Consider the following 25563-nt stretch of genomic DNA (forward strand, 5'->3'; position numbering starts at 1 on the left):
ATAGGCTTGCTCCTAAAGCGTAATATGTATATAGTTAGCGTAGTATGAACACAGTATATTAAGGTCTACAACAAAAGACCATAACAATCAAGGGGAATGGGCGGAAAGGAAAAAAAGGGGGGAAGGGAAGGAAGGGCCTTTAAGTAACATTTGGTGTTATCTAACAGCATTGAATAGTACATAATTATCCAAAATTTAGGGTGAGTAGTTAGGGTCGTGGAGCCAAGGACCCCAGGTAAGTTGCTTGGATTTAGGAGAAATAGTCGTGCAAGATATTGAATGTTCATACCTACACGACGAGTTAACCTCTTGTATGACCTCAGCCAAGATCGGTGAGGTTGGTTGCTTCCAGTGGCGAGTAGTCATGTGATATTTTTATAGAGCAGGTCGTTACGGACGTGGGAATGCCCAACATGTATACTTTTTACATTTTATTTTAGTTTTACACAATAAAAGCATTTTTCAAACAAAGAAAATAATGTTTTAGTGTCTCCATTTTCTGAGAGCCATATTTTTTTTTTGAGGGAGGGGGCTATTCTCTTATGTAGGGGCTCATTTTTTGCAGGATGAGGTGACTGTTACTATTTTGGGGTGCATATGACTTCAGTTTTTGGGCGATTACCTTGGGTAGGGTATGATTTTTGCGGGATGAGATGAGATTTGGGGTGCGTGTGACTTTTTGATCACTTGGTATTGCACTTTTTGTGATGTAAGGTGACAAAAAATTGCTTTTTTTGGCACAGTTTTTATTTTTATTTTTTTACAGCGTTCACCTGAGGGGGGTAGGTCATGTGATATTTTATCGAGCTGATTGTTATGGACGCGGCGATACCCAATATGTCTGCGTTTTTTAATTTATTCAACTTTAACACAATAAAAGCATATTTTTTGGGCGATTGTCTTATGTAGGGGCAAATTTTTTGTGGGTGGAGGTGACTGGTACATATGACTTTTTGATCGCTTGGTATTGCACTTTTTGTGATGTAAAGTGGTTTTTTTTGTCAGTTTTTTTTATTTTATTTTTTTACGCTGACTGTGGCATAGAAAGGGTTAATCCACCGGCATTGGCTTTTATAGCGATGCCGGCAGATACAGCAGGGATCTGGCTATCGGTCACTGCTGGACCCCTGCACTGATCGTGCTCATCGCTCCGGTGCCCACCAGATCAGCATGACATAGTAGTAGTATTTCGCTGCCAGGGGCACTTGGACTTTTTGCACCTTTTGGTAACTTTCACAGTTGAAATGTACAAGTAAAGGCTAAATCGTGAAAGAAAAATCACATTAAAACCCAGATTGACCAAAAATCTGGTTTTATGCTGGGAATTAAAAAAAAAAAAAGTAACAGCCTATAAAATACAGAGACTGCACTTTTTGAAAAGTAACTGCTCCCCTAAAACCTATACAAAACAGCAAAGGTGACAGGCTCAGGCCTTTTACTACTACAGAACGCCTTCCCCAATTTCACCTAGGGGGAGGCGTTTCGGGGTGGAAAGTGTGGCAATATTGTTGATCGCACACATTAGCTCTGGGTCTGTGGTGTTTGATTTGTAAATACCGGACGTCTGTCGTACATGTACGGTGGATATGCAGAAAGGATTGAAGCCGCTGACGTGAAGTGAATAACATTAATGTTAACATTAATAAATTCTAACAATGGCATCTGTCATGGTATGGGTTATACTAGGCAGCAAGTAAAAGGTCAGCCCTATCTGTAATTTGCTGCCTACATATTTGGGAGATCTATCAAAACTTTTGTAAAGGAAAACTTGCTTAGTTTTCTATAGCAGCCAATCAGATCCCACCTTTCATTCTCCAAAGGAGCAATGAAAAATGAAACGTGGAATCTGATTGGTTACTAACCCAGTTTTTCTTTACACCAGTTTTGATAAATCTCCCCCATTGTTCTGACTGATCTGCTTTAAAGGGATTGTCTCATTTGGAACCTTTAGAGCATGTAGCTGTTTCATATGCTGATCTTATCTCTGGGACACACTACTGTCTTTAGAATAAGGTTCCTACATGCACAGCTTAGTCTCCATTTACTGCAATATTCTGAAAATATCCAAGTGACCACACACTATTTTCGGAAGTCCCATAGACGTGGAGAGCAAGCCATGCAAGCACCCCCTCTCCCACCATCCTTAATTCAACACTATGGGACTTTTGAAAATAGCTGAGACGGTGCTTGGCTATTTTTAGGACTACCATAGCTTTAAATGGAGGGTGGCTGCTCATGCACGTGCATTGCTCTTCCTTGAATTTGTGAGTCTCATTCTTGAAATAGGATTGGGTCCCAGAGGTGGGACCCACACCTTTATGACATATATGGCATATCCTCATGTAGGACAACCCCTTCAATACTGAGGGTTCTTTAACATCTACATTCAGCTTTCCTTTCTTCTGATTCCTCAGAACAGAAAAATAACTGATCTGTTTTTTACCATCAGTTATGATTTGCATCAGTTTGTATCACTTCGATCAATGATCAATTATTTTTAAAGAAGTTCTGCCTGCAGTTATTTTTAATGCTAACTGGGCACAACAGCCGCTCAAAATAACATATTATTTTTTTCTGTTCTGACAAATCATTATTTGTAAAATTATTTGTAAAAGTATACTGTGCTGAACATGGTGTTAGTGACTCTAGCACACTTCCAACAATATTTTGAAACCTTCATAATTTTCTTGGTTTTCTGTCTCTGAAGTAATGATGAAAGGATACATCCAATGTGTTGTTTTCATTACCTTCATGCGCATTATTCTGTAAATGGTCTTTAATCTATGACATCTTAGGTCAGTCAGGTTGCTCTCACAAGTAATAGCATACTGTTCGAAATCATACTTTTTTTCCATGATTGTCCTTTACAGCTAAATTATTTGTGCCCTTCCACCATGACAAGGTGACCATCTTTCTGGATGGGAACCTACTCTATATGTTACCTCACTCTGTGCCAACCAGCCTATAATTAATTCAGAGAGAGGGAACATATGTATACAGTGTTTGCTCTTTATGTTACCTCTCTCTGTGCCAGCAAGCCTCCAATAATTTCATGGAGGAGAGGAAACTACAGCTATATGCTGCACTGTATAGAGTAGGTTCCCATCCAGAAAGAGGTCACCTTACCATGGATTAGCACAAATAATTTTGATTACAATATACTTGCTGTGTACCTCATATGAATTTATATAGTGCATATAGCATTAGTTTGCATGTACTTTTGTAGTTTCAGCCATGGCTAATCAGGCTTTTATTTGTCCATTACAGCAGTTTTCTAACTGAACACTTACTTTTTGAGGATAGAGTATTTCGAGTTATCAAATTTTTAAGTGTGGCCCCAGAAGCTCAGAATAAACTTGTGGGGGTCACTACTACTTTCTAGTTTGTATTATTATACATATAATCTGTGTCTTCCTAAATATGTTTAAAATGTACACAATTAATTTCTGTATGTACTGTAGAAATACAGTCAGGTTTATAAATATTGGGACATCGACACAATTCTAACATTTTTGGCTCTATACACCACCACAATAGATTTGAAATGAAATAAACAAGATGTGCTTTAACTGCAGACTGTCAGCTTTAATTTGAGGGTATTTACATCCAAATCAGGTGAACGGTGTAGGAATTACAACAGTTTGCATACGTGCCTCCCACTTGCTAAGGAACCAAAAGTAATGGGACATAATTATCATAAATCAAACTTTCACTTTTTAATACTTGGTTGCAAATCCTTTGCAGTCATTGCCAGTCAATTACAGCCTGAAATCTGGAATGCATAGACATCACCAGACGCTGGGTTTCATCCCTGGTGATGCTCTGCCAGGCCTCTACTGCAACTGTCTTCAGTTCCTGCTTGTTCTTGGGGCATTTTCCCTTTAGTTTTCTATTCAGCAAGTGAAATGCATGCTCAATCGGAATCAGGTCAGGTGATTGAATTTGCCATTGCATAACAATCCACTTCTTTCCCTTAAAAAACTCTTTGGTTGCTTTTGCAGTATGCTTTGGGTCATTGTCTATCTGCACTGTGAAGCGTTGTCCAATGAGTTCTGAAGCATTTGGCTGAATATGAGCAGTTAATATTGCCCGACACTTTAAAATTCATCCTGCTGCTTTTGTCAACAGTCACATCATCAATAAATACAAGAGAACCAGTTCCATTGGCAGCTATACATGCCCACACTATGACACTACCACCACCATGCTTCACTGATGAGATGGTATGCTTAGGATCATGAGCAGTTCCTTTCCTTCTCCATACTCTTCTCTTCCCATCACTCTGGTACAAGTTGATCTTGGTCTCATCTGTCCATAGGATGTTGTTCCAGAAGTGTGAAGGCTTTTTTAGATGTCGTTTGGCAAACTCTAATCTGGCCTTCCTGTTTTTGAGGCTCACCAATGGTTTACATCTTGTGGTGAACCCTCTGTATTCACTCTGGTGAAGTCTTTTCTTGATTGTTGACTTTGACACACATACACCTACCTCCTGGAGAGTGTTCTTGATCTGGCCAACTGTTGTGAAGGGTGTTTTCTTCACCAGGGAAAGAATTCTTTGGTCATCCACCACAGTTGTTTTCCGTGGTCTTCCGGGTCTTTTGGTGTTGCTGAGCTCACTGGTGCGTTCCTTCTTTTTAAGAATGTTCCAAACAGTTGTTTTTGCCATGCCTAATGTTTTTGCTATCTCTCTGATGGGTTTGTTTTGTTTTTTCAGCCTAATAATGGCTTGCTTCACTGATAGTGACAGCCCTTTGGATCTCATCTTAAGAGTTGTCAGCAACAGATTCCAAATGCAAATAGCACACTTGAAATGAACTCTGGACCTTTTATCTGCTCATTGTAATTGGGATAATGAGGGAATAACACACACCTGGCCATGGAACAGCTGAGAAGCCAATTGTCCCATTACTTTTGGTCTCTTAACAAGTGGGAGGCACATATGCAAACTGTTGTAATTCCTACACCGTTCACCTGATTTGGATGTAAATACCCTCAAATTAAAGCTGACAGTCTGCAGTTAAAGCACATCTTGTTCGTTTTATTTTAAATCCATTGTGGTGGTGTATAGAGACAAAAAATTTAGAATTGTGTCGATGTCCCAATATTTATGGACCTGACTGTATGTTACTTTTTTTCTGTTTAGTGCTCTCATTAAGAGAAACAAAATAAGAGTATTGCAGGTCTGATACCTTTTAATGGCTAACAAAAATAGAAGTAATGATGTTACATAGCGGGCTTTCGAGACATCACCAGTCTCTTCATCAGGCGTACTACAAGAATATATGAAGAAACAGCAATATATATACAATAAGAACAGAGGCATGGGGGAATGAATGGACATTTGAAAAAAACAGAACAACATATTAAAGATCTTGAGAATGAGTCCTTAATTATCTTACAGATAAGGGGTGTGAAAGTTTTATGGTCTCTAAATTGATGTTATCTCAGAGACCTGGTGCCCCGACTATGTCTATAGAAGACTCTTTAGATCTTGTAGTGTGTCATAAATCCCAGGGACAAATTCAGTCCAGTATTCAAAGTGTCAAGCAGTGTTATAAATTTGTATTCCCAAATTCTTCTAGCTTTTTGCGATTTGAAGTTACCTTTTAATATGAAAACTTTCATGTGTTCTACATTGTGTCCTGGGCTACAGAAATGCTTAGCCACAGGAAAGTGTAGCTTTTTCTCTTTAATTGTGTGGCGGTGGGACCTCATCCTTGCATTGAGTCTCTGTCCTGTTTCTCCAACGTAGAGGCCTCCAACAGGACATTTAGTGCAGAGAATCAGATAAACAACATTAGATGTACAGGGTGGGCCATTTATATGGATACACCTTAATAAAAGGGGAATGGTTGGTGATATTAACTTCCTGTTTGTGGCACATTAGTATATGTGAGGGGGGAAACTTTTTAAGATGGGTGGTGACCATGGCAGCTATTTTGAAGTCGGCCATTTTGAATCCAACTTTTGTTTTTTCAATAGGAAGAGGGTCATGTGACACATCAAACTTATTGGGAATTTCACAAGAAAAACAATGGTGTGCTTGGTTTTAACGTAACTTTATTCTTTCATGAGTTATTTACAAGTTTCTGACCACATATAAAATGTGTTCAATGTGCTGCCCATTGTGTTGGATTGTCAATGCAACCCTCTTCTCCCACTCTTCACACACTGATAGCAACACCGACGGAGAAATGCTAGCACAGGCTTCCAATAGCCATAGTTTCAGGTGCTGCACATCTTGTATTTTCACAGCATAGACAATTGCCTTCAGATGACCCCAAAGATAAAAGTCTAAGTGGGTCAGATCGGGAGACCTTGGGGGCCATTCAACTGGCCCAACACGACCAATCCACTTTCCAGGAAACTGTTCATCTAGGAATGCTCGGACCTGACACCCATAATGTGGTGGTGCACCATCTTGCTGGAAAAACTCAGGGAACGTGCCAGCTTCAGTGCATAAAGAGGGAAACACATCATCATGTAGCAATTTCGTATATACAGTGACCCCCTTAGACTTTTATCTTTGGGGTCATCTGAAGGCAATTGTCTATGCTTTGAAGATACGAGATGTGCAGCACCTGAAACTACGGATACTGGAAGCCTGTGCTAGCATTTCTCCTGCGGTTTTGCTATCAGTGTGTGAAGAGTGGGAGAAGAGGGTTGCATTGACAATCCAACACAATGGGCAGCACATTGAACACATTTTATAAGTGGTCAGAAACTTGTAAATAACTCATGAAAAAATAAAGTTACGTTAAAACCAAGCGCACCATTGTTTTTCTTGTGAAATTCCCAATAAGTTTGATGTGTCACATGACCCTCTTCCTATTGAAAAAACAAAAGTTGGATTCAAAATGGCCGACTTCAAAATGGCCACCATGGTCACCACCCATCTTGAAAAGTTTCCCCCCCTCACATATACTAATGTGCCACAAACAGGAAGTTAATATCACCAACCATTTCAATTTTATTAAGGTGTATCCATATAAATGGCCCACCCTGTACTTGCAGGATAATAGGCCGAACTGGGTGGACAGATGTCTTTTTTCAGGCTTATAAACTATATTGGTGGCTCTTGTGATCTGATATTCAATTTAAGTAGGATGATAGCCCTGGTGTAAAAATGTCCTTTTCAGATATTGTAAATGCTCATCCCTGTCTGATGGGCTGGAGAAGATTCGGTTATATCTGACGGCTTGACTATAGATGATGGACTTTTTAATATGTTTGGGGGGGAAGCTGTCCCATTTGAGGTATGTAGGCCGATCAATAGGTTTCCGATACAGGGATGTCTGTATTGAGCTGTCTTGAAGTTTTATGTTGGTGTCCAGAAAGCTGACTTCTGTGTGTCAATTGTTGAGGGTCAGGTTTATGGTGGGATGGAATTTATTGAATTGTTCATGAAATTTTATCAGTTCACGTTCAGAGCCGGTCCAGATTATTAGGATGTCATCAATGAAACGGAAGTAGGCCAAGGGTTTTTTGAGGCAGGATAACAAAAAGTCATTTTCCAGTTTTGCCATGAAGAGATTTGCATATTGTGGTGCCAATTTACTGCCCATGGTGGTCCCAGTGCATTGTAAATATATCTCCTTGTCAAAAGAGAAATATTTATGGGTGAGGATGAATTTGGTCAGTTGTAGTACAGACTCTGAGACGATCCTATTCGCCTCCAAGTATACTCAGCAAGCAGTTAATCCATCATTGTGCGGGATATTCGAATCCAAGGATTCCACATCCATGGTTGCCAAGATTGTGCCTTTAGGGAGGGGACCTATGGTTGACAGTTTGTTCAATAAGTCAGTGGTGTCCTGTAGATAACTTTTTGTGTTCCTCACTAATGGTTTGAGGATGCCCTCTATCCATCCTGAGATTTTTTCAGTGAGGGTTCCCATACCTGAAATGATCCCCTGCTTTGTGTATTTTGGGAAGCATGTAGAATACTCCGATCCTGGGGTTCTCAGGTACCAAGTCTAAAAATTGCGTGGATCCTGCAGGAAGACCCCTGATGACCTTTTTCAACTCTTTCAAATATTTCTGAGTTGGGTCTCCCTCCATTTTGATATAGTATTGTGTGTCTGTGAGTTGTCGGTGTGCTTCTTCTACATAGTCCAAAGTGTTCAAAAGGACTATAGCGCCACCTATGATTCCTTTGTTGTTTTTTAAGGTTTGAATCGCCCTCCTTTCCTGTATGTTGATGTTGAATGTTTCTTTTATATGTTTGTCCAGTATTGTAGACTGTACTACATTTCTAAAGGAGTCAATGTACTGGTCCAAAATGGTATTGCGGCCAGGGGGAGGGGTCCAGTTAGACTGTTTTTTGTCCCCCAGTGCCAATTGTGTTTGGCTGTTTGAGAATTCTCTCTCCTGTTCCATGTCATGGAAGAACTCTTTTAGTCTTAATCTCCTAAAATATTCCTCCATGTCACTACAGACTTCTGTTTTGTCAAGACTTTTAGTAGGGCAGAATGAGAGTCCTCTGGAGAGCACCTTGAGTTCCACATTATTCGGTTTGTATGATGACAGATTAATGACACAGCTGACTTTACCAGGTTCCTGATCGATGTTCTGATCCATCCTGTTAGCTTTGGCTTGTACTCGATTGGTGTGTGAATACCGCCCCGCTCTAAGTCGAAGTCTGTGGAGTTTCTTTTTCTTGTTGTCTATCAAATATAGTTGTAGTGTTCTGTAGTATTTTTGCATTCGCAGGACCAAATTCTCGGTAAGTTTGCTCTTTAGCATTTGTATTTCCATTTGAATCTTTTTTTTGGAGCTGTAGAAGACATGAATAAGGTGGTTCCGCAGCCTTTCAGAAGTCCTGTAGCATAAACGTTGTGCATAAGGAGTGTTATAGGTGTGCAGCATAGGATTCTTTAAGCAAAGTCCTTTGGGGATTAAATATTCCTTCTTGCATGTGGTTAAAAAGAAAATGTCGCTGTCCAGATGTGCCAGTTTCTTCAGAAGATTCTTTAATTCCATCTGTGTACGGTACATTATGGTATCCTCCATTTGGTTGAAAGAAAAAGTAAAAAGTAAGAGTATTGCAGGTTTGATACTGCAAACACACTGTATACAATTAGTATGCGGTGTACTCAGAAATGTTTGTATACCGTGATTGATCATTGTCATGGAAAAAAATTTTCTTTTTCTTTTTTTTTTTTTTTTAGAATTGAGCCACACAGTAGAGGACTTTGAAGGTAAGAGAACATGTTTCTATATAGATCTTCTGTTGTTTTTGATTAGTCTCAATTGTTAAACCACACAATAATGTACAAGAAATTTAATTTGCATTCACTCGTCATACATTGTTGGTTCCTATTTGTAATTTGATTTTTGTGTTCTTGTTTGTCTCAGTCATGTAAAATGAAAATTGTGGAAATAGATACATTAACATCTGACCCTGGATGAAAAGTTACTGCGCCCTGAAACCCACTACCTGGATTTGCGACCATTAGCAGCAACAACTGCAGCTTAAAGGGGTTTTCTAAGTTATATTAAACTTTGCCCCAAGCAAGTACATTTTGTATGAAACAAAAAATTATCATATACTTACCTGTTTCTCCTGCACTGTTCTCTGCGTCACATCTCCCGTCCTTTGCATACAAGACTGCAGTAGTGAGGCTGAGGTATATGACACGTGACTACTGCCGCCTGTCACTAGCCTTAGTGGTATATGGAGAGATACTAAAAGGGGCTGTCCCACATAAAATATTATACAGTTTTCAAACCAGCACCTGGATCTGAATACTTTTGTAATTGCGTGTAATTAAAAATCTAACATAGCCACTGAGTTATTCAGTGAAATATATCTGTATAGGGTCACATACTGTTTGTTCTTTTTCTTATTTCTTTGTCCTGCTCACTGAGAAGGCCGCACATGCTCATTTTATCCTTCATCTGCCCCCTGAGCTGCTGTAGAAAAGACCCTCCCCTTGAGCTGTCAGCTTGATATAAATCTAGCAGAGCAATGAATGTGGAGCTCTCTGGATCCATGTGAGGTACAGGGCTGGTTCTAGCTTTGTTAGAAAGAGATTGTCATGTACTATATGATGTCTGATTTTCATTTTTTACATTAGTCATGGGATAACCCCTTTAAACAGACTGGTACTTTTTCAGATGGCTGCTTTTTACCCATGATTTCAGAGTCTAGCGTAACACCTTGGGATGGCTGCACACGGCTTGGTGCTTAAGGGTCCATTCACACATCCGTGTGTGTTTTGCATGGAAACTGGCAATGTGCGTTTCGCATTTTGCGGACCGCACATCGCCAGCACTAATAGAATATGCCTATTCTTGTCCACTATTGCGGACAAGAATAGGACATACAAACGCAAAAACACAAATGCAATAGCACTCTGCAACCAGCACTCTGCCCTGCCTCTATGCTGGATGTTGAATGAGGCATTGGTGTACATTTTGGCCAAAGCGTAATAAGCCACTCACCACGTCAAGGTCGCCTCTATGAGTGGTCTCTAACACTAGTTCCTACCTGTTTATGGGCCATGATAGCCACACAAAGTCCAGGGAGCGCAGGTACAGCATGCACGCCAGGCACACTCTGCTTTTAACCCCGTCCGGTGCCGTGACCGCTTTCATCGGATCCAGGGATGCAAGTACCAACATGCATGCTGAGCCCACTATATACTTCTCCTGGAGCCAAATGGCTACTGGTAGGCGCTGTAAAAGTAGACTCAGTTTTATACTGACTTTAAAACCAGCCTCCAGGGCAGACTAACTGGTCAGGTGTGCATGACTGCATGGAGATCGCCACGCCTCCAATATATACTACAAGCAGAGTGTGCCTGGCGTGCATGCTGTACCTGCGCTCCCTGGACTTTGTGTGGCTATCATGGCCCATAAACAGGTAGGAACTAGTGTTAGGGACCACTCATAGAGGCGACCTTGACGTGGTGAGTGACTTATTACGCTTTGGCCAAAATGTACACCAATGCCTCATTCAACATCCAGCATAGAGGCAGGGCAGAGTGCTGGTTGCACAGTGCTATTGCATTTGTTTTTTTGCGTTTGTATGTGTATTTCGCCATTGCGATGTGCACCTGCATACAGGGTTGTGCTGACTGAATCCCCCACATTTTTTCTTTCAAGAATAGGACATGTTCTATGTTTTTCGGGATCCACAATTCCGGATCCGGGCCGCACATTATGCGGCCCCATAGAAATGAATGGGTCCGCAATTCCGTTACGCAAAATGCGGAACGAAATTGCGGACGTATAAAGGGACCCTAAGGCCTTCTGCACCACTCATTTTCAGGTCTGCACAACTGATCCCAGGACTTCTGTCCTGAAATGATACTTCTCTAGGCCAATCTGTCAATCACTAGCCAAAATCTCACCCAGAACTGTGGCGGGGGCCAGACATCTAGTCAGCAACGAGGTCTCATCTCCCTGTCTTCATCCATCAGCTATAGCAGCTTTCAGTGTCAGCTGCATCACTCAATTTCACCTTCTCACTAGGTCCTTAGAGTGGTGTACCAGTTTTGTGAGCATCACTTTCCCCAACTTGCTGACTAATAGCCACTCTCCATGTGGCTTTCTGGATGAGTCATCAGTGCACCCTTGTAGAAACATTTATAGACTGTGTTCTTCTGGAAAAAATCACTAGTGTTCCAAGGAAATAATCCCTCCCGCTGTGCTTCTTTCAAGTCTGTTTCCGGACTGCTAACTTTAATAATATTTTTTTCTGTTTATTTGGAAAGGGTTTATTTAGAGACCCTGTCACCAAAAATGCAATGCAATCTGAAGGCACCATGTTATAGAGCAGGAGAAGCTGAGCAGATTGATATATATTTTTGTGGGAAAAGATTCTGTAAAACTTGTAATTTTTACATTTACATCTGCAGCCCTGTGAATACCCATCGGTACAGGAGGGAGGTGTTATCAGTGACTGGTAGCTCTCTATGCACACAATGCTATCAACACCTCCTTCCTGCACCGATGCGTTTTACAGAAGGTAGAAAAAACAAATGTATAAATGAAATATTAATATTAAATATTTTCCCCACAAAAATGTATATCAATCTGCTTGCCTTCTCCTGCTCTGCAACATGGTGCTATCAGACTGCATTGCATTTTTTTGGTGACTGGTTCTCTTTAAAGGGGTTTTCAGAGAGTTTATAACTGATGACCTATCCTGAGGATAGTTCATCAATATCTGATCGGTGGGAGTCCGACACCTAGGTCTCCCTCCGATCAACTGTTTGAGAAGGCAGCGGCGCTCACAGCACTGCAGCCTTCTCTTAGCTTTTCCTAGGCCAGTGATGGCCACATGGCCTAGACGCAGCTCAGCCCCATAGAAGTGAATGGGGCTAAGTGCAATACGAAGCACAGATGCAGCACATGGTTTGCAAAATTGCTGCAATTGCTGCACCCTAAGTTATCAATTTCTATTGCACACAAAGCTAGATAATCCTTATTTTTGGTCTACAAATATTGCATTTTGGGTTTACTTTTCAACTTGTATTACATTTTTCTGAAACATATAAAGTCATTGTCTCTCTTTAGAAAATTACATTTTTATCAAGTTAATACAAGGCACTTGCTAATGTATTGTGATTTTCCATATTCCCTCCTTTTCTGGATTTATAATTTTTCAATGACACTGCTTATTTCCAGGGGTTAGGACCACCCAACAATCCAGCAGAGGTGGTCATACTTGCGCACTTTAGGAAAAGCACTGGCCTCTCTGGTGGCCAGGACCTTAGGAGCGCTCATAGGCATGCATGTGCAGCAACTCCCATTCTGGCCACCTCGTATCTACACTTAGCGATGACTGTAACCCCTGCAAACGAACAGTGTATAATGCAATGTAAAAATAAATCAAGCCAGCAAAGGAAGCAATATGAACAATCATAATACATTAGTAAATGCATTGTATTAACTTTGTCTACGTGATATATGCCATTTGCAGATGTAAGACAACTCATTTGAAGGAACCCTGTGATATCTCTTTTGACCCCTAATGTACTTAAACTTCCATTTAAAATGTTTACAAACTGCTCTTCCTCATGCACAATATTCTATAAGCAGGAAAGCTTCACAGCACTCAAAGTTAAATGCAGCTAGTGATGCAACAGAATGTTAGAAATATTTGCAAAAGGAAAAACATTTTTTTTTCCTGAACATAAGTATTCAGGCCCTTTACTACGATTCTTGAAATTTACCTCTTGGGCCCCCTATTTCTCTTAATCATCTTTGAGATGTTTCTACACTTTGATTGGAGTCCACCTGTGGTAAATTCAGTTAGTTACATGATTTGGAAAGACACACCACTGTCTGTACGAGGTCTCACAGCTGACAATGCATATCAGAGCAAAAACCAAACCATGAGAAAGAAAGAAAACTGCCTGTAGAGATCAGAGACATGGTAGTGTGGAGACACAGATCTGGAGAAGGGTACAAAAAAAAAATATCTGCTGCACTGAGAGTTCCCAAGAGCACAGTGGCCTTCATAATTTCTAAATGGAAGACATTTAGGATAACCAGGACTCTTTCTACAGCTGGCCGCTCTACCAAATTAAGTAATAGGGGAAGAAGGGCCTTTGTAAGAGAAGTGACTAAGAACCCAATGGTCACTCTGTCTGAGCTCCAAAGCTCCTGTGTACATATGGAAGAATCTTCAAGGGGGTTCCACTAATCTCGGCTTTACAGCAAAGCGTAGAGAAAGAAGATTTTTCTCAGTAAAAGACACATGAATATTTGCAAAAAGCACCTAAAAAATTATCTGATCTGACGAAAGAAGATTTTACTTTTATGGTAAAGCTGAATGGAGCAAAGTACAGATATATTATTAATGAAAACCTGATCCAGAGTGCTCTGGACCTCAGACTCGGCTGAAGGTTTACTTTCCAACAAGACAATGGCACTAAGCACACAGCCAAAACAACACCAGGGTGGCATAGGGACAGCTCTGTGAATGTCCTTGAGTGGCCCAGCCAGAGCCCTGACTTGAACCCAATTGAAAATCTCTGGAAAGACCTGAAAATCGCTTTCCACCGATGGTACCCACCCAACCTGACAGAGCTTGAGAGGATCTGCAGAGAAGAATGGTAGATAATCCCTAAATCCAGATGTGCAAACCTTGTGGCATCATACCTAAGAAGACTAGAGGCTGGAATCGCTGCCAAAGGAGCTTCAACCCCGTACTGAGTAAAGGGTCTTAATACTTAGATAAATGCAATATTTTAGTTTTCCTTTTTCTAAATTAGCAACCACTTTGAACATTCTGTTTTCACTTTCTCATTATGAGTTACTGAGTGCAGAAATGGAGAAAAATTAGGACTTTTTTTTTTTATTTTAGCACAAGGCCGCAACATAACAAAATATGAAAAAAGTGAAAGGGTATGAAGACTTTCCAAACACACTGTACATTCTAATAAGTTATTGTGAGCAAGAAGGTCACTTTTTCAAACCAATAAGGCTGGGTTCACAGTGCAATGGTCACTGCTGGGCATTCCATTGGGGGTATACATTTGACTACCTAAAAGCTGCACATACATTTATGATGACAGATCCATTCACTTAAATGAGGCAAACATAGTTCAGAGCATTCTTCTTTGAGTTATTTGCCATTCATTTCTGTCTTTTTTTCACGGACAGAATATCATGTCACAGCTAATCATAGCATGACTATTATCTTCCATTGTGTATATTAAAAGTATACATTTTATTGTGTATCTAGTTTGTACATCAAGTATTACTGGAAAAATAGAAGTGATTCTGCAGAAGGAAGATCACAAGGCATGGAATAACCTGGGAAAATCATTGGAAGGAAATAACTCTTTCATTAAGAAGTCTCAGAGAGGTTAGTATGAAACAGATATGTATAGCTGCACATAGCGGAACTGCTTTGTGACTTGGATAGAAAAATGAGAAATTATGGACCACCTGCATGCTCCTTACAGTGATGCCTTTGCAAGATTTCAGAGTACAGTCACCTATAATGTATGCACTATGTGTTACCTTAAAGGGTTTTCCATTAAAAAAATTCAATGTGAAACATTTTCTAAAATAATAAATGATGCTGCACTTATGTTAATTCCCCTGGTTGCTCCGATGCTCATTGCTGGTCTTCGTTTACTAGGCTGTAGCAATGACATCATGTCAACATAACATGACCAATGCAGCCAAACACTTGTATTAGTGGCCACATGTTGTCGATGCAACATAATTGTTCTAGCCTAGTAAACAAAGACCAGCAAACATTGCATATGTTCAACCTGTGCAGCTGCACAGGAACCGAGTAGGTAAAAGGGCTGACTCCTTCTTTAAAATCAGCTAAGCAATTTCAAAGCTTGATTGCTAGAGAGACATAATGAAGTGCTCTACTACAAGGTATAAAAGAGCTGGTATACTGTCCTTGCATAGGAGTTTGTGCTGTGTTTGCCACTGTATATAATGTATGTGTGTTTAAGTGTGTGTGTGTGTGTGTGTGTGTGTGTGTGTGTGTATATATATATATATATATATATATATATATACACGCACCCACACACACATATATATACACACACATATATATATATATATATAGTGCGGTTTCGCTCTAGTAGATAGGGTAAGCGGGCGCAGTAAAGAGGCAAAATACAAGTTCTTAACTCAAAACGTCAGTGTTTATTCACACTTGAGGCAATTGCACAAAACAGCACGTAACTTTGCATTCTTGGTGTTAGTTCACACACAATGGAAAGTTCATATAAGTCACCTTGCTGGCAGTTCTGCCTCCAGGCTTTAGGGGGCCTGTATCCCCAGCGTGCGTCTCTCAGCTCTCCAGCACGGCACAAAGCCTCAGATCCCAAAAAACAGAGACATCTCTGCTGAGCCCAGCTGCCTATTTAATGACAGCCAGGTGCTGCCAAAACCCGGACTGGCACTTAAACTCCGGTCCGGTATTTGACCTCACCTGGCTGGAAACCAGCCCAGCCGCACATGCTGGGAGGAAAATACCTGCCTTGCCAGACACAACCCCTAACTGTATCACTATATACACTCACCTAAAGAATTATTAGGAACACCATACTAATATGGTGTTGGACCCCCTTTTGCCTTCAGAACTGCCTTAATTCTACGTGGCATTGATTCAACAAGGTGCTGATAGCATTCTTTAGAAATTTTGGCCCATATTGATAGGATAGCATCTTGCAGTTGATGGAGATTTGAGGGATGCACATCCAGGGCACGAAGCTCCCGTTCCACCACATCCCAAAGATGCTCTATTGGGTTGAGATCTGGTGACTGTGGGGGCCATTTTAGTACAGTGAAGTCATTGTCATGTTCAAGAAACCAATTTGAAATGATTCGAGCTTTGTGAAATGGTGCATTATCCTTTGCTGCATACCTCGGTTGTAACGAGTGGTTATTTCAGTCAATGTTGCTTGAATCAGTCGGCCCATTCTATCAGGTTAAATCAGTCGGCCCATTCTCCTCTGACCTCTAGCATCCACAAGGCATTTTTGCCCACAGGACTGCCGCATACTGGATGTTTTTCTCTTTTCACACCATTCTTTGTAAACCCTAGAAATGATTGTGCGTGAAAATCCCAGTAACTGAGCAGATTGTGAAATACTCAGACCGGCCCGTCTGGCACCAACAACCATGCCACGCTCAAAATTTCTTAAATCACCTTTCTTTCCCATTCTGACATTCAGTTTGGAGTTCAGGAGATTGTCTTGACCAGGACCACACCCCTAAATGCATTGAAGCAGCTGCCATGTGATTGGTTGACTAGATAATTGCATTAATGAGAAATAGAACAGGTGTTCCTAATAATTCTTTAGGTGAGTGTATGTATGTATATATATATATATATATATATATATATATACAGGGAGTGCAGAATTATTAGGCAAGTTGTATTTTTGAGGATTAATTCTATTATTGAACAACAACCATGTTCTCAATGAACCCAAAAAACTCATTAATATCAAAGCTGAATATTTTTGGAAGTAGTTTTTAGTTTGTTTTTAGTTTTAGATATTTTAGGGGGATATCTGTGTGTGCAGGTGACTATTACTGTGCATAATTATTAGGCAACTTAACAAAAAACAAATATATACCCATTTTAATTATTTATTTTTACCAGTGAAACCAATATAACATCTCAACATTCACAAATATACATTTCTGACATTCAAAAACAAAACAAAAACAAATCAGTGACCAATATAGCCACCTTTCTTTGCAAGGACACTCAAAAGCCTGCCATTCATGGATTCTGTCAGTGTTTTGATCTGTTCACCATCAACATTGCGTGCAGCAGCAACCACAGCCTCCCAGACACTGTTCAGAGAGGTGTACTGTTTTCCCTCCTTGTAAATCTCACATTTGATGATGGACCACAGGTTCTCAATGGGGTTCAGATCAGGTGAACAAGGAGGCCATGTCATTAGATTTTCTTCCTTTATACCCTTTCTTGCCAGCCATGCTGTGGAGTACTTGGAGGCGTGTGATGGAGCATTGTCCTGCATGAAAATCATGTTTTTCTTGAAGGATGCAGACTTCTTCCTGTACCACTGCTTGAAGAAGATGTCTTCCAGAAACTGGCAGTAGGACTGGGAGTTGAGCTTGACTCCATCCTCAACCCGAAAAGGCCCCACAAGCTCATCTTTGATGATACCAGCCCAAACCAGTACTCCACCTCCACCTTGCTGGCGTCTGAGTCGGACTGGAGCTCTCTGCCCTTTACCAATCCAGCCATGGGCCCATCCATCTGGCCCATCAAGACTCACTCTCATTTCATCAGTCCATAAAACCTTAGAAAAATCAGTCTTGAGATATTTCTTGGCCCAGTCTTGACGTTTCAGCTTGTGTGTCTTGTTCAGTGGTGGTCGTCTTTCAGCCTTTCTTACCTTGGCCATGTCTCTGAGTATTGCACACTTTGTGCTTTTGGGCACTCCAGTGATGTTGCAGCTCTGAAATATGGCCAAACTGGTGGCAAGTGGCATCTTGGCAGCTGCACGCTTGACTTTTCTCAGTTCATGGGCAGTTATTTTGCGCCTTGGTTTTTCCACACGCTTCTTGCGACCCTGTTGACTATTTTGAATGAAACGCTTGATTGTTCGATGATCACGCTTCAGAAGCTTTGCAATTTTAAGAGTGCTGCATCCCTCTGCAAGATATCTCACTATTTTTGACTTTTCTGAGCCTGTCAAGTCCTTCTTTTGACCCATTTTGCCAAAGGAAAGGAAGTTGCCTAATAATTATGCACACCTAATATAGGGTGTTGATGTCATTAGACCACACCCCTTCTCAGTACAGAGATGCACATCACCTAATATGCTTAATTGGTAGTAGGCTTTCGAGCCTATACAGCTTGGAGTAAGACAACATGCATAAAGAGGATGATGTGGTCAAAATACTCATTTGCCTAATAATTCTGCACGCAGTGTATATATATATATATATATACAGTACAGACCAAAAGTTTGGACACACCTTCTCATTCAAAGAGTTTTCTTTATTTTCATGACTATGAAAATTGTAGATTCACACTGAAGGCATCAAAACTATGAATCAACACATGTGGAATTATATACATAACAAACAAGTGTGAAACAACTGAAAATATGTCATATTCTAGGTTCTTCAAAGTAGCCACCTTTTGCTTTGATTACTGCTTTGCACACTCTTGGCATTCTCTTGATGAGCTTCAAGAGGTAGTCCCCTGAAATGGTTTTCACTTCACAGGTGTGCCCTGTCAGGTTTAATAAGTGGGATTTCTTGCCTTATAAATGGGGTTGGGACCATCAGTTACGTTGAGGAGAAGTCAGGTGGATACACAGCTGATAGTCCTACTAAATAGACTGTTAGAATTTGTATTATGGCAAGAAAAAAGCAGCTAAGTAAAGAAAAACGAGTGGCCATCATTACTTTAAGAAATGAAGGTCAGTCAGTCAGCCGAAAAATTGGGAAAACTTTGAAAGTAAGTGCTATTTGACCATGAAGGAGAGTGATGGGGTGCTGCGCCAGATGACCTGGCCTACACAGTCACCGGACCTGAACCCAATCGAGATGGTTTGGGATGAGCTGGACCGCAGGCAGAGTGAAGGCAAAAGGGCCAACAAGTGCTAAGCATCTCTGGGAACTCCTTCAAGACTGTTGGAAGACCATTTCAGGGGACTACCTCTTGAAGCTCATCAGGAGAATGCCAAGAGTGTGCAAAGCAGTAATCAAAGCAAAAGGTGGCTACTTTGAAGAACCTAGAATATGACATATTTTCAGTTGTTTCACACTTGTTTGTTATGTATATAATTCCACATGTGTTAATTCATAGTTTTGATGCCTTCATAGTCAAAAAATTAAGAAAACTCTTTGAATGAGAAGGTGTGTCCAAACTTTTGGTCTGTACTGTATATATATATACATACTCAAACATACTGTAAGAAGGCACAAGGAACCATCGTTAATGGTAGATACGTGTCGCCGAGGTTCCTGGCCTCGGTGAAGTAGGAGCCAGTATTTTATGGTGTGTCAGCAGCAGTAGGTGGTTGACACTTTGTTTATTTAGTATTGCTGTGAATAGCTGAACCGGGACGGCTCTTACTGGGAGTAGTCATAGTGCTGGGTGGATGACTACTCCCCACGTTCCAGGTCGGGTCTTGAGTGGACTACAAAAAAACATCCAGCATTGTCAGGTGGGGGATAATTACCTCTCTCTGACAGTGGAGCGCTGTGTGGGATCAGAGTCTGAGCTGGAGTTGCAGTGCCTGAAAGACTGAGGACAAAGCGAAGTCCACATACACCCCGTAGGGTTACGGTACTGTGCAAAACCATACCTATGTTGTGCTATAGATACGGGACTTTATTGTTTCTTTGAGGCCAGCTGGAGCAAGCCGGTCACTGACGTTTACTGCCTTATTGTTTTGTCAAGAATAAAAGACAATCGTTGCTTTGCTTTCACCGCTAAAAGGCTGCTTCTGTGTTATTATCTGAAGGGTACAATTGGGGCAGATCCCTACAATTGGTGAAGGATGCGGGCAAAGCAATTGTTGCGAGGAGCAACAGCAAGTTAAAGGGCCAGTAGCCTATGTTACTAAACTGACCTTTTGAAAGAAAATTTTTGTCACTGGATGTCCTGGGTTAAGGCTGCAATTAGAATAAAAGACGAAGCAGTTAAAATTGAGGATTTTGTGAAGCACCTTGTGCAGGCCAGTAACCAACAGCAGCAATCTCTTGCAGAGTCTGTACGAGCACAACAGGAGATTAACCAGCTCCTCAAATAGCAAATGGTCATAAAGTTAGAAGCCATCCAGGTCAAGGAGACCCTAGCTTCTCACAGTAATGAGGAATTATTATAACTTGTCGTTGCAGGATGCTCAGGAATACCCCAAACTAAAAGCAGAGATCTTGGCACATCTGGGAGTAACCTTCACAGTCTGGGCTCAGAGGGTGCATCAATGGGGGTTTAGGAGAAGCAAGCCCCCGAGGTCCCAAATGTTTGACCTACTGCTTCTCGTCCAGAAATGGCTACAGCCGGATGTCTGTTACCCAGTCAAAATGGTGGAGCGGGTCGTAATGCTTCATGCACGCTCTCTCCAAGCCAGTGCAGTGCTGGGTTGCACAAGGAAACCCGCAGACTGCGGATGACTTGGTAGGCTTGTTAGAGAGATATTATGCAGTGGAGCACACCATAGCTGACTCAGGATCCCTGACCTCCCCATACTGGAATGTGCGTAGTGACTCTGAAGGCGAGAGGAAGGGACTAAAAACTCCTTGGGAAGGACGTTCTAAGGCCAAGAGCCAGAGCCAATGCCAAGACTTTCCCTAAGAGAGATCATCTGCTGGAGATGCCATGCCCCGGGACATAGGGCAGCCCTGTGCCCCATCAGCTCGGACCAAATGGACTGTTCCATGGGGAGACGAAGCTCCATGTTTAAATGTAGTGCTGTTCCAAACTATGGGGAGGGACTTCCATTCTGTTCAATCAGCGTTATTGACACCGCCCACAACTGGACTTCTGGACTCGGGGAGCTTGTTCACGCTCCTAATGGCCCGTATCCCTCATAGATTGGTCCCTGGGAAAACCTTGGGGGTCACCTGCATTCATGGCGATACCAAGGTTTACCCAGTAGCCCAGGTCACTTTAAAAACAGAGGAGAATACGGTGTCCCATCAGGTAGGGGTGGTGCAGGGGCAGATACACGAGATGATCATTGGCCGGGATGTTCCTTTGTTCTGGGATCTTTGGGCAAGGGCAGTACCGCAGCAACGTCCTGCGTGCAAAGACGGCCCCGTGCTCATTGACCCTGAAATTGTCCCTAAATTTCCGTTCTTGTCCATGGTGGGTGATAATGAGGAGGAGTCGGCCCTTGAAGAGACAGTCCCTGACTTAGAAGTATCTCGAGGAAACTTTGGGACCGCCCAACTCCGAGATGAGACTTTAAAAGGGGCCTTAAATAATGTGGGGGTAGTTAATAGGGCACCTCAAGAACCAGGGGCAGACGAAAGGTATGAATGAATGGAAAATTGTTGTACAGGGTGACTAAAATCTGTGAAGAATTAGCTCGTAGTCCCCAAGCCATATAGATGCATAAGACCCTTGAAAGGGTTTTGCAAAGGTTTTATTGGCCAGGGTGTTACCGAGAAATTAGGGATTATGCCAGTCCTGCCCTATGTGTCAAGTAACCTCCCCAGTCACAAACTTCCACAGCCTTCTAATACCATTGCCTATTATCGAGGTCCCCTTTGAGAGAATAGCAATGAATTTGGTAGGGTCTTTAGTGAAGTCCGCTAGGAGGCACCAATATATATTAGTTGTAATGGATTATGCCACCTGGTACCCTGAGGCAGTGCACTTGAGAAAGGCCTCCTCCAAGGTTATCACCAGAGAGCTGTTTCAGATTTTTCCCAGAACAGGGCTGCCCAAGGAGATCCTGACCGACCAGGGGACCCCGTTCATGTCAAGGGTAATGGAGTATCTCTGTAAAGTACTGAATGTTACCTAGTTACGCACCTCGGTTTACCACCCACAGACAGATGGCTTGGTAGAACGTTTTAACAAAACCTTGAAGGCCATGTTGAAGAAAGTAGTTGAAAAGGATGGCTGAGATTGGGATTACCTGTTGCCTTACCTACTGTTCTCAATCAGAGAGGTGCCTCAGGTTTCAACAGGGTTCTCGCCTTTTGAGTTATTGTATGGCAGGCATCCTCAAGGGCTGTTAGATATAGCTAAGGAGACCTGGGAGAGTGAGGTCACACCTTACAAAGGCGTCACCACGCTGCAAGAGTGAATAGCTCAGGTAATGTCTATTGTGAAGGAGCATCTTCTCCAGGCTCAAGAGGCACAAGCTAAAATATATATATATATATATATACTCACCTAAAGAATTATTAGGAACACCTGTTCTATTTCTCATTAATGCAATTATCTAGTCAACCGATCACATGGCAGTTGCTTCAATGCATTTAGGGGTGTGGTCCTGGTCAAGACAATCTCCTGAACTCCAAACTGAATGTCAGAATGGGAAAGAAAGGTGATTTAAGCAATTTTGAGCGTGGCATGGTTGTTGGTGCCAGACGGGTCGGTCTGAGTATTTCACAATCTGCTCAGTTACTGGGATTTTCACGCACAACCATTTCTAGGGTTTACAAAGAATGGTGTAAAAAAAGGGAAAAACATCCAGTATGCGGCAGTCCTGTGGGCAAAAATGCCTTGTGGATGCTAGAGGTCAGAGGAGAATGGGCCGACTGATTCAAGCTGATAGAAGAGCAACGTTGACTGAAATAACCACTCGTTACAACCGAGGTATGCAGCAAAGCATTTGTGAAGCCACAACACGCACAACCTTGAGGCGGATGGGCTACAACAGCAGAAGACCCCACCGGGTACCACTCATCTCCACTACAAATAGGAAAAAGAGGCTACAATTTTCACAAGCTCACCAAAATTGGACTGTTGAAGACTGGAAAAATAGGAAAAAAGATAGTGGCTCTCTCATAAGAGTAGCATTAGAGTGCGGTTATATATATATATTTTCCAATATACATATTTTCTAATGTTGTTTTAATTGTATTTTTATGAGATGTTTTATTTGTATGTAATATTGTAGCATATATTTTTAAGCCTATAAAGTTTAATGTGGATACTAATCCATTGTGTGTTTGCCTAAATATCAAGTGACCCCCTATCCAAGTTTTACACAAGACTGGAAAAATGTTGCCTGGTCTGATGAGTCTCGATTTCTGTTGAGACATTCAAATGGTAGAGTTCGAATTTGGCGTAAACAGAATGAGAACATGTATCCATCCTCTGATGGCTACTTCCAGCAGGATAATGCACCATGTCACAAAGCTCGAATAATTTCAAATTGGTTTTTTGAACATGACAATGAGTTCACTGTACTAAAATGGCCCCCACAGTCACCAGATCTCAACCCAATAGAGCATCTTTGGGATGTGGTGGAACGGGAGCTTCGTGCCCTGGATGTGCATCCCTCAAATCTCCATCAACTGCAAGATGCTATCCTATCAATATGGGCCAACATTTCTAAAGAATGCTATCAGCACCTTGTTGAATCAATGCCACGTAGAATTAAGGCAGTTCTGAAGGCAAAAGGGGGTCCAACACCGTATTAGTATGGTGTTCCTAATAATTCTTTAGGTGAGTGTATATAACAGGTTGGCCCATCTTAAACAGTTTAATCCCAGGGACCGGTCTCTAGTCCTAGAGCCCACATTGGAGAGCAAATTCCTGGCAAAATGGCAAGGACCCTATGAGATACTTGAGAGGGTGGGTGAAGTTAACTATCTGGTGCATCAGCCAGGTAGGAGAAAGCCCCATCAGATTTACCATATCAACTTGCTTAAGCCATGGAAAGATACGGATCCTCCTGAAGCCCTTTGTCTGATGACCCAACCAGACGCCACCATAGAGAATATGAAGATTGCAGAAGCCCTGTCTCCTTCCCAAAAATCCCAATGCAGGGTCCTGTTGCAGCAGAATAGGGACTTGTTTGCAGAAACACCAGTGTTAACCAATGTCGTGGAACATGAGATTATCACGGAGCCTCATGCAAGAGTAAATTTAAAACCGTATAGGATTCCCAAGGCCTTTAGGGAGGTAGTTTCCAAAGAGGTCTGGAGAATGTTAAAGCTGGGGGTGATTGAGGAATCTAAAAGTGGGTGGTCCAGTCCCATAGTGCTAGTCCCAAAGCCCAATGGAGTGTGGAGATTCTGTAACGACTACTGCAAGGTAGATGCATACCCCATGCCCCAGGTAGATGAGCTTATTGAGAGACTAGGGCCAGCTCACTATATAACTACCCTACATCTTACCAAGGGGTATTGGCAAATTCCTTTATTGAATGAAGCTAGAGAAAAGACAGCGTTTTCTACACCAGAAGGGTCCTTCCAGTACATTGATGCCATTTGGTTTACCCACACAGGGAATATGCGGCAGCTTACTTGGATGACATAGTGATCTTCATTTGTGATTGGAAGAATCACCTCAGTAAAATTCAAGCCGTCCTAGATGCTACCATTGGGGCAGATCCCTACAATACATACATTACATTTTGAGTAAATGAATTATTAATTGAAATGGGCTTGTTCAAAAAAATAGCAATGCAGAGTTAAACTGAAGAAGTCTTTCATTCTGTGAAATAACAGATTTTAATTTTGACCCTTATTTAAGGTTGTTGCACATGTTGGTTATAGTGCATTTCCCTCTTAAATACTGGAGAAAATTGGTTGTTCTGATGAAGAACATACTTTGATTAAAAAGCTGCTTGGAGAGGGAAAATATATAGAGAAGTGCAGCAGTATATATGCTACTCAGCTAAAAATATCTCAAATGCCTTGAAGTGGCAACCAAAACCTGAAAGATGTGGAATGAATTAGGGAACTACTGTTCGAATGAATCAAAGAATAGGCAAAGGCTCACCTCCATAAAAATCAAAGAAGTTACCAACCATGGAGTACTGCTACAATCAGAAGACGATGAACAGAAGCCAAGTTACCAGCAAGACGTTCCTGCGAAGTCCGGTTGTTGAAAAAATGATGTCCTGGATAGGTTAAAATTTGCCAAGGAACACGTTGATTGGCCCAAACAGAAATGGTGCAACCTTTTATGGACTGATGAAAGGAACATTTTTATTTTTGGGTCTAGTGGCTGGTCAGGCCACCCCCGAACACTGAATTCAAGCCACAGTACACTGTGAAGACAGTGAAGCATGGTGGTGCAAAAATCATGATATGGAGCTGTATCTTGTACTATGGTTTTGGGCTTCTTTATCGCATAGGAGGGATCATGTATTAGTTTGAATTAGGGATCGACCGATTATCGGTTTGGCCGATATTATCGGCCGATATTGAGGATTTTGAACGTTATCGGTATCGGCATCTATTTTGCCGATATACCGATAACGTATTGGGAACACAGAACGCGCTGCTCTCAGCGCGTTCTGTGTTCCCTCCGCAGCACAGGGGAGAAGGAAGCAGTGTCTCCTCCCCCTGTGATGCTGCTGCCGCTGCCTCCAATGACAGGACGGAAGACAAGAGGAGGGGAGGGGCTGTGGCCGCTGCGCCACCAATGAAGATGAGTCTTTC

The 25563-nt window shown here is 41.7% G+C and overlaps 1 protein-coding gene across 2 annotated transcripts in view; it reads left to right on the forward strand.

Annotated features, from left to right (window-relative positions):
- LOC120998159 (cytochrome b5 reductase 4) overlaps positions 1-25563 on the forward strand; it is a 352348-nt gene that overhangs the window by 211316 nt on the left and 115469 nt on the right. For both annotated transcript variants that reach the window (XM_040428717.1, XM_040428718.1), the window contains exons 9-10: positions 9171-9200; positions 14702-14824. In XM_040428717.1, the coding sequence (XP_040284651.1) occupies positions 9171-9200; positions 14702-14824 (153 nt within the window). The remainder of the gene's footprint in view (positions 1-9170; positions 9201-14701; positions 14825-25563) is intronic.

The sequence above is a fragment of the Bufo bufo genome, chromosome 4 (assembly GCF_905171765.1).
Source record: "Bufo bufo chromosome 4, aBufBuf1.1, whole genome shotgun sequence".
Lineage (NCBI taxonomy): Eukaryota > Metazoa > Chordata > Amphibia > Anura > Bufonidae > Bufo > Bufo bufo.